A 16,743-nucleotide genomic window follows, 5' to 3' on the forward strand; every position below is an offset into this window, starting at 1 on the left:
TCTTGTTTTGTCCGTGCATATGTCTCCTTGGATAATTCATTTCCAAGTGTTAGACAACAGCCTACTCCTTGGACAGTTCATTTCTGGGTGTTAGACAAGATCTCATCCCACTTCCCTGACACACACACACACACACACACAAATATTTGTTGTTGTTTAGTCACTCAGTCCAACTCTTTGCGACCCCATGAACTGTAGCCTGCCCCCGCCCCCCTACCCCGCTCCAGGCTCCTCTGTCCATGGGATTTCCCAGGAAAGAATACTGGATTGGGTTGCCATTTTATTCTCCAGATATATACATACATACATACATATATACATATATATCTATGTATATATATGTATATATCTGTGTACATGCACATATGTGTGTATATATCCCTTCATGATTCCAATTTATTTTTTTTTAAGTATTTAATTTTAATTGTCCCAAAATTACAAAATCCTGTTTCTATTTCTGTCTCCCTAGAGTCTAGCCTCAACATTAGAGCTAACATCTTTCAAAAATATTGTCCGTTCATATCACTGTCTTGATTAAAATCCTTCAAGAATTTCTAACCCATTCCAAATAAAAATCATGTCTTTATGTGCATGTACATACTTAATGCTTAGTTGCTCAGTCATGTCTCACTCTTTGTGACCCTATGGACTGTAGCCCCCCAGGCTCTTCTGTCCATGGGATTCTCTAAGCAAGAATACTGGAGTAGTTGCCATTTCCTATTCAAGGTGATTTTTCTGACCCAGGGGTCGAACCCAGGTCTCCTGAATTGTAGTTGGATTCTTTACCCTCTGAGCCACCAGGGAGGCCCGAATGTCTTTACAATGACCTTCAAAACCCTATGTGATCTTGCCCCCTATTAAAAGAGGTAACAAGACAGCCAGTGGTCTGAGCTACCAGCATCAGGATAAGCCTTCCACATGCACTTCATTTGCTTACATGGCCTACAGTTCCCTAAGAGGAAGCTCACAATTTATATCCCAGCCAAAGAGAAGGATGAGTGGGTCTGCTCTGCCACTGGGAAGAAGAGGAGGAAGAAGAAGGAGGCATATTTTAATTACATGGAGAAACTCTTAAAACAAGTCCACCCAGACTTCAGTGGGTGCTCCTGGATCTTGGATGCCCTAAGAGTGCTGGAGGATTGGCAGCTGGAATGGGTTAGCCTGGAAGCGGTCAGATTGTCCCTCTACAACCACAGAAGAACCATCACCACCAAAGAGATCCTCAAAGCAGTCAAGCAGAGATGCTCTCAGAAGAGCTTGGGAATAAATGAAGTGGATCTCCATGGCTCTGTTGTTGAAATGATTGCACTTGTCCAAAAACAAAAAATTGGGTCTTTTGGAGGGTTGAGTTGAAAGACAAAGTGTCTGAAAAGTACCCACTGAAGCAGGGGTCTTGGTATGACACACTTGGTCTTTGATCTTGTGTTTTTAGCCCCTGATTTAAGCTGTGGAAAAAAAATAAATAAAGGAAAGGCACTTGCAAAAAAAAAAAAAAAAGAGGTAACAATAAAAAATTATCTTTTACTGTTCCCTATACTTAGATCAATTCCTAGGCTCCTAGCCCCCAGACCTGCATAACTCTTTCCTTTTTCTCCTTCCTGTTGCCTTTATAGTAAAGCTGTCTCTTACCATGTGCTTCCCATTTCAGATACAGCTTAGGGAATAAATAACATCTCTTATCACACCAGCTGAAGCCCACCCTCCTCCAACTAGCAATTCTCCTTCCAGGTTTCATATATCCATATAACTTTTATCACCTTCTAATACAACACATAATAACGCATCTGTTTTTTTATTTTGCCTTGCCTAGCAGTAGTAGCAGAAGCTCCCTGAAGGCAGAGATTTGGTTAATTTTGTTAACAAATGATTCCACAGCTCTTAGAACCACACTCAAGCATAGTAGGCACTCGGTATTTGCTGAATTATTAGGGGAGAAAATTTTAAAGCATATGACGGACTTTAGGAGGTGAATTTTTTTCAACCTTGTCAAAATAAATTTTTTGTAAAACTTCAAAGGAAATTTTACTTAAACTTGAAGGAGAAAGAAAGATATAGATTAACAGAGAAAATACAAGCAACATACAAACAGTTGGTTAGTACAAAGAAGGTCTTTGAAATGATGGATGCCTAAGACCAGGTACACTTTTCAATTCAATTTTCACCATATTTGGAAATATGGGGCCTAGAAAGTCCCGCTTCTCAGGTTGTAAGAGACGCTCACTTTAGCTTTTGCCTTCTCTTTTACAGTGAAGAGTTGGGGCAGAAATTGGCAATAGAAATGCTGCTTCCCTTAAAAATACCAAAAAGCCTTCCACACCCTGTGAGTAGAATACAATTTCCAACAACCTGAGTTTACAGTTAATATCACATAGAAACTAATATCACATATAATCACATAGAAGATTAGGAGTACACAACTCTAGATTTTGCCAAGCCCGCGTTTCTGGTTCAAAGGCCACTCAGTCCGCATGTTTTCTCTTTCTCTCTCCCAACTGCCACGTAAATGACCCACATTTCCTACCTCACAGTGTCCCAACTCCCACGTGAGACAGAGTGCTCAACTTGCTGAGGCAGCTTCCAGATTTATGTCCCCGTGTTCCAGGAAATGCTTTAAAAGACACTGCTGCTCCTGACCCTGGTTTCTTCTCCTAAAGAGTGATCTCAGCTCACAAAATAATTAGCTCCTTAGTGCTAATCCAGGTGCGTTTGCAAAAGTACTTTCAGGTTAGGAGAAATAAGGACTTGATTAGGTCTTCATCACTGAGATGTAACACCAGGGAGCTCTTACCTGCTAGTTGCATAGGCATTAAGGAGACCCAAGGCTCCTCAGGTTTGCTCACTAACCTGCTCTTCTTCCCTGCTTTTTAAAAACATGAAAAACCTGTGGCGCTTGCCGAAAACTCTGGAGTCACGGGTTGATTTCCTCCAGAATGTTGTTTACATGACTTTGATTGGGCTTTTGGCACTTCTCCCTTTAATACTTAGCAGTTCTATGGGGTGCAGTCTAAACAGGTTTCAGAATCCCTCTGTATATTTGTGACCAAGACAATTTACTTTGTAATCTAGGCTGCATCTTTCCAGCTCTTCAAATCAGAGACTTGGGTATGATTCCCAGACTCTAAGATATTAAACGAGGAACTGAGAAGACAGAAATGAAGACAAGAGAGGACAAATTTATGTCAATGAAATCCCGTGACAACTAACTTGCATTTAATTTCTTTTTTCCTTGATGAAAGGATTTTTTTAAACTGTTCTGAAAATGCTAATGAGACACATTTCAAGAAATTGACAGTAATGGAAAACTTGAATGCTACAATGATATCTTAAAAGAAAGAAATTATTTCACTCATCTTAATCTTGCTGGAGAGGAGAAGAAAAAAAATGTGAGCAGAGAAATGAGACAGCTGGCAATTGAAGCCTTGGGATTCCTAAACCTTCTCTTTTGTGCTCCCAAATGAACAAGGTTTAAGCTGCCTTCAAGAGAAAGTCAATCTAAAGTCTACGGGTGACTTTTCAAAATTAAACCTTAGGGGGCTTTTAAAACTACAAGCTTCAGCTCACCAAGGTCACTTTCTAAAGTGAAAATTCTTTTTAGGGTAATGATTGTGGGGGTAAGAAGAGGAAGGAGCTGGGATGGCATGGTTAGGTTTGAGTTATAAGCCACATCATAGAACCTTAAGCTGTACAAACACTGTACCATCTTCCTGAGCAGATCATAGGGAGGGGTACTGCCTAGCTGGATGCTAGGCCCCCTGTGGATTTCTTTTGCATATCATGTGGTAAAAGCACACACACCTGTTCATTGGTAGTTAATTGGCTGATCTCCATTGGAAGTTGGAACTCTGGTCTCTGGGGAGATTGCATTGCTCGGGGATACTGGCAGCTAGAGGAAAGTTCAGCTGTCTCCAGGATTCCTGGAAAATAGCCTAGATTTATGTTGAAGTCCTTTACACTCGCTGCTGATGGTTTTTTGTCTTTTTATTTTCCTTTTAAGTCTTTACACACACTCTTTGCTTCCAGGCTCTCGTGCTGTTGTTGTTGTCTATTGTCTCACAAATATGCGTTTTGAATCCCTGGTTACAGCTGTGAGATTCTTAGGGAAAAAGAACAACTTTTAGACCCATTCTATGCTCTGCCTGGAATTGGGAAGGGAGTGTGAGGTAGAACCAGTGGCCCAGGGCTGGACTGGAACCTGAGTGGGCAGCATCAGCTGGCCCTCTGGAACCCGAACAGTGAGTGGAGCTCAGAAACTGGGCAAGCATTTCTGAGGGCTGAGTTGGCAGGGAAGATGTGGAGGAGCTAGGAAGCCCAAGCAAGTTCAAGTTCATAAGCAAATTTAAACTTATAATAAGAACAAGAGAATGGCACAGAGGGCCATATGGAATTCTTCCAGATGTTTGCCACATCTGCCTTTATCTCAGCCTTCTCCCAGGAGGAGGTCCACCTATTATTAAAGACACATACAGAGAGAGAGAGAGGCCTCAAGAGGCTCCTCTCTTGTGTTTCTGTTGATACCAGTATCCCAGATAGTCCTGAGATGTGGGTACCATTACTTCCTTACAGTCATCTAGGGCACATCCCTTAACGTCTGCCTATTTCTACAAATGAAGGGAAAAGCTGGTTGAAATCCAACATTCAAAAAACTAAGATCATGGCATCCAGTCCCATTACTTCATGGCAAATAGGAGAAAAAGTGGAAGCAGTGACATTTTCTTTTCTTGGGCTTCAGAACCACTGTGGACAGTGACTGTGGCCATGAAATTAAAAGACGCTTGCTCCTTGGAAGGAAAGCTATGACAAACCTAGACAGTGCATTAAAAAGCAAAGACATGATTTTGCCAACAAAGTTATGGTTTTTCTAGTAGTCATGTGCAGAAGTGAGAGTTGGGCCATAAAGAAGTGTGAGCACCCAAGAACTGATGCTTTCGAATTGTGGTGCTGGAGAAGACTCTTTGAAAGTCCCTTGGAGTGCAAGAAGATCAAACTAGTCAATCCTAAAGGAAATCAACCCTGAATATTTACTGGAAGGACTGATGCTGAAGCTCCAGTACTTTGGCCACCTGATGTGAAGAGATGACTCAATGGAAAAAACCCTGATGATGGGAAAGATTAAAGGCAAAAGGAGAAGGGAACAGCAAAGGATGAGCATCACCAACTCAATGAACATGAATCTGAGCAAATTCCAGAAGTTAGTGGAGGACAGAGGATCCTGGTGTGCTACAGTACCTGAGGTTGCAGAGAATTGGATGTGCCTTAGCAACTGAACAACAACATTTCTATAAATAAAACAATGAAACAGGAATCAAAATATGGATTCAACAATGTCATTTAAGTTAATGCTGTAGGTATACAAAAAAGATTTGTTTCTTTTCCATTTCACATGCTCAGAATTAGTAATTAATACATACTTATTTAGAAACTATAAGTTGATCTTGAGACTAGAGTCTAGTAGTAGCTGTGGAACCAGTATATTTGGTTTCAAACCCTTAAAAACTAATGCCTTGACTTTGGACAAGACATTTAGATTCTGTGATTCAGATTTCTCAGGATGAGACACTAATAGTAACCACTTGCTAAGGTTATGGTGAGGATGAAATAATGTACGAAAACATTAGAAAGTGGTGATGGTGACAATGAAGGTAGCTTTTCCAACCCTCAGGTTTGCTACTACCTCTCCCTCACCTTCCCCACATATTTGTATTGCTCAGCACTGGATATAGCACATCCCTTCCTCCAAACAATTAAAAGTACTCTATTTTTCATGGAAAAAGAGTGAGAACAGGAAAGAACATTTAAAATAAATGTCATTTGATATTACAAATGACATAGTTTTAACATTACCTGGGGAGATGTTGTCAAGGTAAAAAGCCGACACTCTGTGGAGTGTGGGATTTCTTCCATTAATGGCACCCCACTCCAGCACTCTTGCCTGGAAAATCCCATGGACGGAGAAGCCTGGTGGGCTGCAGTCCATGGGGTCACGAAGAGTCGGACACGACTGAGCGACTTCCCTTTCACTTTTCACTTTCCTGCACTGGAGAAGGAAATGGCAACCCACTCCTGTGTTCTTGCCTTGAGAATCCCAGGGACGGTGGAGCCTGGTGGGCTGCTGTCTATGGGGTTGCACAGAGTCGGAGACGACTGAAGCGACTTAGCAGCAGCAGCAACAGCAGCTTCATGGGGAATAGAAAGAGGAGTGTTGAGGTGGGTGTCGCTGAAACCCTCCCTTTCTGCATCCATAAGAATGAGCCACATGCAACCCAAAATCTTTTGGAAGGAACTTTAAGATCTCAGAATCCCTACTCTGGCTGGGACCTGCCTCTGACACCTTTCAGCAATCTCATGCCTCCTCCAGGGTCCTGACCCTCAGGCATGTGGTCAGAGTTTTGCAGCTCTGCCTTCTAAAGCATCCTCTTTGTGGAGGGAACATTCTGGGAAGGAGTGCTCACCGGCTGAAAATTGCCGTCTGTGATGGCCGTTTTGAGCAGTGCTTTGCATTTACTCCAAGTGTAGCTCTTTCAGCAGCAGTTTCCCTGTGGGTTATGGAAGCAGTTTAAATTTCCTTTCTAAGAGCTCTGAGCTGCCAGCTCTGGAGGAGGCTCTTTGATTTTTTAAGTTGGATGACATTCACCAAACCAAATTCACTTTTAAGAACGGAGCAGTAGTACAATCTGAACATTCATGCTGTTCTCAGCAAGGAGTCACCTGTCCAGGGTGATGGAGGGAAAGCCTCATGGGCTGGCAGGAGAGAGTTTGGCCGGCTGATCTCCTCCTTAACATTTTCAAACACAGCTGTCACAGGTCATATAGAATTAGGGTTTAAAAAGGAGGGTGGGTAAAAGTGAGGAATGGGAAATTCCATTTCTGTATGTGCAACTCTTGAAATATAGCTACCATGTTAGGAAAAAAAAAATGTATAGATGAGTCATACATTCTAAAGAATGCTAAATGTGAACACGATTGTTTTCCTCCAAAATGGGAGTTTGAAATTTGTCATCCACAGACCTTTCAGGAAAATATGAAATTTGAGTGTCTTTGTTTCCTTAGGGAAGAAGGTATAAGTTTAAAATATAGACTTTAGACCCAGACTGCCTGGGCTGGACTCCCAGTTCTTCTTCTTACTGGACAAATTACTGAACTTCTTGGAGTCTCATTTTTCCCGTCTGTAAAGGGGATAATAGCAGTACCTACCTCAAGGAGTTGTGAGGATTAATAATGTAACATATGAAACCCTTTTAATAGCACCCTGCATAGAGGTGATACCAAAGCAGTATTTATCATTATTGTTGTTTTCCTTATTATTTTCACTTATGAAAGTGAAAGTCGCTCAGTTGTGTCCAACTCTTTGTGACCCCATGGACTATACAGTCCATGAATTCTCCAGGCCAGAATACTGGAGTGGAGATTCTCCAGGGGATCTTCCCAACCCAGGGATCAAACCCAGGTCTCCTGCATTGCAGGTGGATTCTTTACCAGCTGAGCCACAAGGGAAGCCCAAGAATACTGGAGTGGGTACCCTATCCCTTCTCCAGGGGATCTTCCCGACCCAGGAATCCTGCATTGCAGGTGGATACTTTACCAACTGAGCTACGAGGGAAGCCCACTTTCACTTATAACTGGAGCCACCTGAAGATCAGATTCGCTGCTCTACAGCTTGATGAAACAAAATGTCAATGATGAATTTAGGTAACATTCCAATTAGTAGTTTAACAAACGAGAGGGCAGTAGTGATGAGGCAAAAACTATCACACCCCACTCTTACATGGTGATTTACAGTTTACAAAATTTTCCTGTATAGATTTCCCTCAGATTGATCCCCACAGTCACCATGAGATTGAAAGCATCACCCCATTTTACAGATGAGCTTATCTGACTCAGGGAGAGTATGTGATTTGCCCAAGGTTGTGCAGTGAGTTAACTGCAAACTCCAGGTCTGTCCCATGTCCTATGCTTATGTGCTTCCCTTTACGTTATGCTGCCTGCCATATGCAAGAGATAGACATTTTTATAATTAGACTATTGGCTGCATATTATATATAGTGTAACAATTCATCAAGGAAAAGCTGAAGGATATAAAAAAAACAATAACACAGGTCCCTGAAGCAGTATCAGTGGACCTGTACGTGACTACCAGTCAATCACTGCTCAGCTTTGCTCTCCAATCGCTCATTAGCTATAGATTCCACAGGATGCTCCATGCTGAGCCAACTGAACATGAATTGCTGTCTGGAGAGCTTTTGGAAATATATGCTCAGAGACAGCATTCGAAAAATTCATCAAAAATGGGAGACGAGATGACAAACTGCAAATTCAAAGGGCTTATTTATGTCCTTATAACCTAAGTACATGGCAATATATTGGGCCTTGAACAGATTGCCTTGGCCCAGCCCCCAACTTGACTTTCGGGGTCATTTTGGAACTCTGCCACTACCTGAAGGATTTATTCACTGCTCCCCCAAACCCCACCAATTATCCTCTTTGCTATTTTGCCTGTGTTTAGTTCACCAGGATATATTCTCCAGGCCATTGACTAAAGGCTACTCATCTTTCAGACCCATCTCAAATTTTACCTCCCCAGGTAGAGTCCACATTTATACACTTGCTTTCAAGCTCCTGGAGAAATGATTTTCTAAATTACTTAATTTGCCTTCAGCTTTAACTGCTGTACATTTTCTTTTCATATACATGAACCTATCTTTCCCACAGAGCCATTTTTTCTTGAGGGCCAGAAACACATTCTTTTATTTCTTCATATGCCTCAAAGAACCTCAACTCATGCCCTGTAGCTACTATAAGCACAGCAGACACTCAGTTATCAATTGATTACAGTAAAGATTGATTTAAACATACATATCAGCTATGTGACTGATTAAACGGGAAAAAAAACAAGGCAATGCATAAACCAGGAAAAAAAATAATTTTTAAAAAAATTTGAAAGCCCCTATAATGGATAGTATTTTTCCTCCCAAATTTCACTGCTTCTCCTGTCACCCAAGATATGAATCTTGGCTCTTTTTTGAAGACCTATAGTTTTCCCATCGGAGGTTCATGTAGTTGGTAGAAGAAGGAAGCAGCCCATAGAGAACCCTGGGTCCTCAAAAAGAGGAATTGACAGAGGATGAGCTAGGAGTGGAAGGGAGGTGAGCTGAATTCTCAGTAATGAAGGAAAAGTGGGCTGTCCTTTGTGCTGGGTGGGCGGAATCTTTGCCTACCTGGGGTACTGGAGTACTGATGTGAAGCCTCTGACAGGGCAAAACACACCCGCAGAACTGTATCAGGGATTTCAGGTTATTGAAATTGGTTTATCCTTCTTTTCTTAAATTAGCTGGTATCACTTCATGGTTCTATTTCCTAAGTCTCAGTTTCTGCTTAGCTGGACCATTGCGTGTGTGTGTGTGTGTGTGTGTGTGTTTGCATGTGTGCACATGTATGTTGTTCTTGTTATTGTTAAGTCGCTAAGTTGTGTCCAACTCTTTTGCAACCTATGTATTTTAGCCTGCCAGGCTCCTCTGTCCATGGGATTTCTTAAGCAAGAATACTGAACTGGGTTGCCCTTAGCTTATCCAGGGGATCTTTCTGACCAGGATCTTTTTGATCCAGGGGATCAAAACTGTGTCTCCTGCATTCGCAGGCATCACTGGTCTACCCCAGAGAAGCCTGTGCATGTTCGTACAATGCCATAATTTTAATTGGCATATATATATACCTCTCAGAAGTTCACTGCTGAAAGCCATTTCTGTCAATGAGAACATATGTGTAGGTGGTTGTGCAGTGGCAGTGGTGATAGCACAGACTGGTATTTAAAATACGAAACCTCTGGCAACAAGAAGAAAATATTACTTCAGAGTTGTTTACTTACAGCAAAGTTGAAAAGCCAAAAAAAGTAGCAGCAGAACTAGCACACCTCAGCAGTTCTCTTGCTACAGACTGTTTGCACACTGTGGGTCACAAGCTGTTAGTGACTCATACAATCAATTAGAGGCCTACATTAGATCTAAGGACATAAATATAATAGCATATTCATTTGAAAGATATTAAAATAAAACAGAATGTCAAAATATGTTACATGCTGTAAGAGTATGATTTAGTGAATGTTTGGTTGTATAAAAGTATGTTCTGATTCATGATTTTTAAAAATGTATTACTTATTGTGGGTCATAGTCAAAAAAGCTTAAAACTCACTGCCCTAAAGTGTTATGAAGCTTTCCTTGATTTAATTGGGAAATCTATAATGAAGGATATGCTTTAAAGGGTTGTTAATGCTACTTCTATCTTGTAGAAAAAAAATTGTTAAAGAAATAATAACTACTAAACAAAAGAGAAAGAGCTTCCCTTTCAGAAGAAAGAAGCATGAGCCAAGGCAATGTCCTGAGTAGCTATAGATAATTTGGGGAAGAAAATCAAATAATAAGAAATTTTCTTATGAGGTCTAGCCATTACACAGTTGCTTATAATAGCAAACTATTGAAAACAGCTTTAATAGCCCACTAATAGAGGCTTGATTAACAAATTAGAGTACATATTTATAATCAGACATATCCAACTATTACACTTGAAGCTAAGGATCTACATTTACTTGCTTGGAAAGAAGAGTGTGACATGTTGAGTTAAAAAAAATCAGGTTACAAATATAGTACAGTAGAGGACAATCTGTTCACATATAGTTATATGATTGTGTATGTTTATTTGTGAAAAAATACATAACTGGTAAGTCAAAATATTAAAGTTATTTATCTTTTAAGGTGGAGTTTCAATGTGTTTTTTGGTTCTTTTGTTTCTGTTTAAATTTAAGAAGTATCAATTTTATAACTATACATACATATATGTATATATTATGCAAAAGAAGAATGTTATAATGAAGAATATGTAATGTGCAATAGGAGCAAACAGAGGTGATGCTGCTGGAAAAGGACCAGGGAAGAGGGATCTCAGGAACTGTGTCTTGAAGGAGGAGTTATGTTCCTTAGGGCTAATGAAGAAGTGTAACCCAGGTGGGAGCAACTGCACAAACAAGCAAGTGGAGGCCTGAGAGAGCATGACGTCGTCAGTGAGTATCGTTGTCAGGGATTCAGAGGTCGATATTCAAGGATAGACAAAAGGCAGAGTCGTATGCGAAGAGAAGGCACTTGGATTACTCTGAGGTTGGTGGAAAACTTCAGAAAGATGGGAAGCAGAGTAGTGCCAAGCCAATGGTGTTGATGTCCCAGCCTTTCCCCACCACCACTGCTGTCTTCTACCTGCCCAGAGGCTTCTTATGAAAGCATCTGCAACTCTCAGCCCTGGAGCCTTGCCTGGCTGCAGGAGTGTGACTGGCCCAGGGAATTATCTCCGGGGAGCAGCCCTCAGCTGAAGATGAAGACACACATCTGTGGTTAAATACTCTAGCTTTCTTGTGCATTGGGTAAAATGACTCAAATGTTTTCCATATGGCCTCCCAGATACTCTAGTGCAATGGTGCCCTGGTGACGTGGCAGCGATTGCGACTTAAGGCACCCCTTTTGGCTCTCTTGATTTCTCTAGCTCATGATCATAGTCTCATCCTGATACTTTCTGGAATCACCTCTCTAATGAAATATTCCTACTCAAATGTATCACTCAGAGTTGGCTTCTGGAGGACTACAATTTAAAGCACCAGCTTGTGTTGTCTTAATCTCTTTCTATATGAACATTGAAATAGCTAGTGGCTGTCTCTGTGTGGTGAAATTTTAAGTGGCTTTTTCTCTGTCAACTTAAGTCTTTTTTTTTTTTTTTTTTTTTTAATGTCAACAATTTACTTTTATTACTCTTGTAACAGTGAAACCAAGAATTATTTTTTAAAAGGAAACATTTATTTGATAGTATGGAATTCATTGAGGTGGCTACTGAAATAACTCAGGTGAGGGACAATGAACTTAAAAACTTGCACCATGGAAGTAGGACTAGAGATGAAAAGTTTTATTTGAGCCTTCTAGAGACGAAAAGTGGGAGGAAGAGCCAAAAGGGGTCAAGAAGCCACATACTTTGAGGAAAGTTTATCAACTACTGATAATACAAAGGAAGAAAGATGTTAATGGAGAAGGATAATTTCGGTTTGGACACACTGAGTTAGAATTCTTTTAAATGATTCAGGTGGAGACATCGCCTAGAAATTAGAAATATGAGTCAGGATAGAAAGTTGAATGAGAGACATAGAATTGGGGGTTGTAGGTGTGTATGAGATAGAACATTCACTGATGTATTTAAGATTATTTTGAGAATGTTCACAGAGTGAGAAAGATGCAAGATGAGCATGCCACCCTGGGGATATCTGTTTATATTCTGGGGAAAAGATGAGGAACCACAGCAGAATATTGAGAAGAAGTGGTCAGAGCTGTAGGAAAAGGAGCCAAGTGACAGAAGCAGCATGAAACTTAAAGGAGACATGGGAACATTCTTCTCAGTCACATGGTTTAGCAAGGGTGAATGCAGAGGGACTGAACTGCCCTAAGTCACCTACTCTTGTCTTCTCCTTCCCCATCAGCACTGGCTTGATCTGTTTATGCACAGGCATGGTCCCTCTTGGTTCATATTACTTGTGTAATTCCAAGAGCAAAACAAAGCATTTTAATAGAATTATTTCCAGGCCACCATTTTTAAAAGATATTTTTTCCTTATTACTGAAAAATAATCACAACAAGCATGCTTGAACTTCATATCGTCTTTAGATAGTGTTAGAGTAATTGAACAAGGAGGCCAATGTGCTGTGGTGGTCCCAATGTCTTGAGAGCCTGCCTAAGCAAACCTAAGGCAGAGTCAGTGCACTGACGAACACAGGCACAAAGGGTCAACTAGGCGTTCCCAGCTGAGAAAACTGCTTAAGCAATAGTCAACCAAGTTAGTTCCTTGCTCTGCTTCCACATCTTTTCTGTAAAAACCTACCCCCAACTTCTTTCAATGAAGCACTCTTCATAACCATTTTTGGCTTGGTGCTGCACCATTTGAATTGGTATATACTCAAATGAAGGGTTTTCCTGCTGGCTCAGTGGTGAAGAATCCACCTGCAATGCAGGAGATGCAGGAGACTCAGGTTCCCTTCGTCAGGAAGATCCCCTGGAGGAGGGCATGGCAACCCACTCCAGTATTTTTGCCTGGAGAATCCCATGGACAGAAGAGTGTGGTGGGCCACCATCCATAATGGTCACACAGAGTTGGACATGACTTCCCAGGTGGAGCTAGTGGTAAAGAACCTGTTTGCCAATATAGGTAGATGTAAGACATGCAGTTTCGATCCTTGGGTCTGGAATATCCCCTGGAGAAGGGCATGGCAACCCACTCCAGTATTTTTGCCTGGAGAATCCTATGGACAGAGGAGCTGGGCTACAGTCCGCAGGGTCAGAAAGAATCCTGACCCAACCCAAGTGACTTACCACTGGAGCACTGAAGCATCTTAGCATGCATGCATGTACTCACATACTCAAATGAACTCCTGAAAATTTTAACATGCCTCAGTTTATGTTTTAACAATATGATGAGAAATGAATGATAACATCCACTTAAAAGCAAATGAATATTTAATCATTTGTGTTTTTAAAAATCTTGCTTCACAACCCTACGTCAAGATATGCTATGCGTAGTTGCTCAGTCATGTCTGACTCTTTGTGGCCCCATGGACTGTAGCCTGCCAGGCTCCTCTGTCCGTGGGATTCTCCAGGCAAGAATATTGGAGTGGATTGCCATGCCCTTCTCCAGGGGATCTTTCCAACTCAGGGATCAAACCCAGGTGTCCAGCATTGTGGACAAATTCTTTACCAACTAAGCCACTAGGGAAGCCCCAGTGGGTGAATTCAAATGCGTTCATCAACATGAAATGCATCTTTCCAAACCTCTGGGTGGGACTCTTGTCTCATCCCTCAGAGAGTCTCCTGGCTCTACAAATGGCCCCCAGTCTCTAACCCACCAGTATAAGTCCCCCCACTGCGAATTCCCAAACCCTGTGCCCTTCTTATAGGTAATCCCAACCATGGGACTTAAGTACAGTTCATATCAGGAATAAAGGCAACCTCTGGGCCCCCTGGATGGAATACCAGAGACAGAAAGATCTGGCTCATGTCTTTCCCCTTATATAATGTAAAAATTGCTCTTAATATTTTAGGCCTTCCTGTGTGCATGTGCTTAGTCTCTCATTCATCTCTGACTCTTTTGAGACCCCATGGACTGTAGCCCACCAGACATCGTCCTTGGGATTTCCTAGGCAAGGATACTGGAGTGTGTTGCCATCTCCTCCTCCAGGGGACCTTCCCAACCCAAGGATTGAACCTGTGTCTCCTGCATTTCCAGTAATTGTAGGCAGATTCTTTACCACTGAATCATCAAGGAAGCCCTATTCCTGGAGGCATATCTTTAGTCCAACATAGTTTAAAAACTATAAAACCAGAGGAAACAGTTTTGAATTAATATAACTTGAGTGATCTTTTTTTAAAAAAATGGTTTTATCCAGAACATTCAGAAAAATAAATCATTTTTTAAAATTGCAGGGGATCAGGGTTTTCTAAATTTGAAGTTGCTCCTAATGATTTAACTTAGCTGGAGGGAAAATGAAGTCTTTCTGTCAACTGTCAGCTAGAGGAGGTGAAAAAAATAAATAAAAGGATGCACACAGAAAAAACAAGGTCTGATGTTCATGAGAAGTGATGGTCTTTTCCAAAATGAACTTCCAACCGAAATGTGCAAAGTCAACTAGAGGCAATGATTCTAAAAGGTTTTGAAGAAGGCATCAGAGAAGACCAATAGAGATGCAAAATTCAAGCTGTCTATACAAGGAGAGATAAGAAAGCCTTCCTTAGGGATCAATGCAAAGAAATAGAGGAAAACAATAGAATGGGAAAGACTAGAGATCTCTTCAAGAAAATTAGAGATACCAAGGGAACATTTCATGCAAAGATGGGCTCGATAAAGGACAGAAATGGTAGGGACCTAACAGAAGCAGAAGATATTAAGAAGAGGTGACAAGAATGCACAGGAGAACTGTACAAAAAAGATCATCACCACTCAGATAATCATGATGGCATGATCACTCACCTAGAGCCAGATATCCTGGAATGTGAAGTCAAGTGGGCCTTAGAAAGCATCACTACAAACAAAGCTAGTGAAGGTGATGGAATTCCAGTTGAGCTCTTTCAAATCCTGAAAGATGATGCTGTGAAAGTGCTGCACTCAATATGCCAGCAAATTTGGAAAACTCAGCAGTGGCCATAGGACTGGAAAAGGTCAGTTTTCATTCCAGTCCCAAAGAAAGGCAATGCCAAAGAATGCTCAAACTACTGCACAATTGCACTCATCTCACATGCTAGTAAAGTAATGCATAAAATTCTCCAAGCCAGGCTTCAGCAATATGTGAACCGTGAACTTCCAGATGTTCAAGCTGGCTTTAGAAAAGGCAGAGGAACCAGAGATCAAATTGCCAACATCTGCTGGATCATAGAAAAAGCAAGAAAGTTCCAGGAAAACATCTATTTCTGCTTTATTGACTATGCCAAAGCCTTTGACTGTGTGGATCACAACAAACTGTGGAAAATTCTGAAAGAGATGGGAATACCAGACCACCTGACCTGCCTCCTGAGAAACCTGTATGCAGGTCAGGAAGCAACAGTTAGAACTGGACATGGAACAGCAGACTGGTTCCAAATAGGAAAAGGAGTATGTCAAGGCTGTATGTTGTCACCCTGCTTATTTAACTTCTATGCAGAGTACATCATGAGAAATGCGGGGCTGGAAGAAGCACAAGCTGGAATCAAGATTGCCGGCAGAAATATCAATAACCTCAGATATACAGATGATACCACCCTTATGGCAGAAAGTGAAGACAAACTAAAGCTCCTCTTGATGAAAGTGAAAGAGGAGAGTGAAAAAGTTCGCTTAAAGCTCAACATTCAGAAAACTAAGATCATGGCATCCAGTCCCGTCACTTCATGGCAAATGGATGGGGAAACAATGGAAACAGTGGCTGACTTTATTTTTGGGGGCTCCAAAATCACTGCAGATGGTGATTGCAGCCATGAAATTAAAAGACATTTACTCCTTGGAAGGAAAGTTATGACCAACCTAGACAGCATGTTAAAAAGAAGAGACATTACTTTGCCAACACAGGTCCATCTAGTCAAGGGTATGGTTTTTCCAGTGGTCATGTATGGATGTGAGAGTTGGACTATAAAGAAAGCTGAGCGCAGAAGAATTGATGCTTTTGAACTGTGGTCTTGGAGAAGACTCTTGTGAGTCACTTGGACTGCAAGGAGATCCAACCAGTACATCCTAAAGGAGACTAGTCCTGGGTGTTCATTGGAAGGACTGATATTGAAGCTGAAACTCCAATACTTTGGCCACCTGATATGAAGTGCTGACTCATCTGAAAAGACCCTGATGCTAGGAAAGATTGAAGGTGGGAGGAGAAGGGGATGACAGAGGATGAGATGGTTGGATGGCATCACCGACTCAATGGACATGGGTTTGGGTGAACTCCGGGACTTGGTGATGGACAGGAAGGCCTGGCATGCTGTGGCTTATGGGGTCGCAAAGAGTCACACACGACTGAGCAACTGAACTAAACTGATACAGCTACAGCCCAGCAGAGATCTGGAGTGAAGAGAAACTATTTCCTCAGGACTTCAATGACTGTCTGTCTGGAAGTTAAAAAAAAAAAAAAGAGAAATTACAAGTAGGCAGGAGAAATAGAGACAGCCCAATCTGGTAGATGGTTTGAGTTCCAGCCAGAGAAAGTTCAGCTAACTG

The 16,743-nt window shown here is 41.4% G+C and overlaps 1 protein-coding gene across 1 annotated transcript; it reads left to right on the plus strand.

Annotated features, from left to right (window-relative positions):
- The first annotated feature begins 918 nt into the window (after positions 1-918).
- On the plus strand, positions 919-1,353 carry LOC138989572 (histone H2A.N-like). Its single transcript, XM_070378558.1, has one exon. The coding sequence runs from the start codon at positions 919-921 to the stop codon at positions 1,351-1,353; it is 435 nt and encodes a 144-aa protein (XP_070234659.1).
- Positions 1,354-16,743: the final 15,390 nt, after the last annotated feature.

Source organism: Bos mutus, chromosome 10 (assembly GCF_027580195.1).
Source record: "Bos mutus isolate GX-2022 chromosome 10, NWIPB_WYAK_1.1, whole genome shotgun sequence".
NCBI lineage: Eukaryota > Metazoa > Chordata > Mammalia > Artiodactyla > Bovidae > Bos > Bos mutus.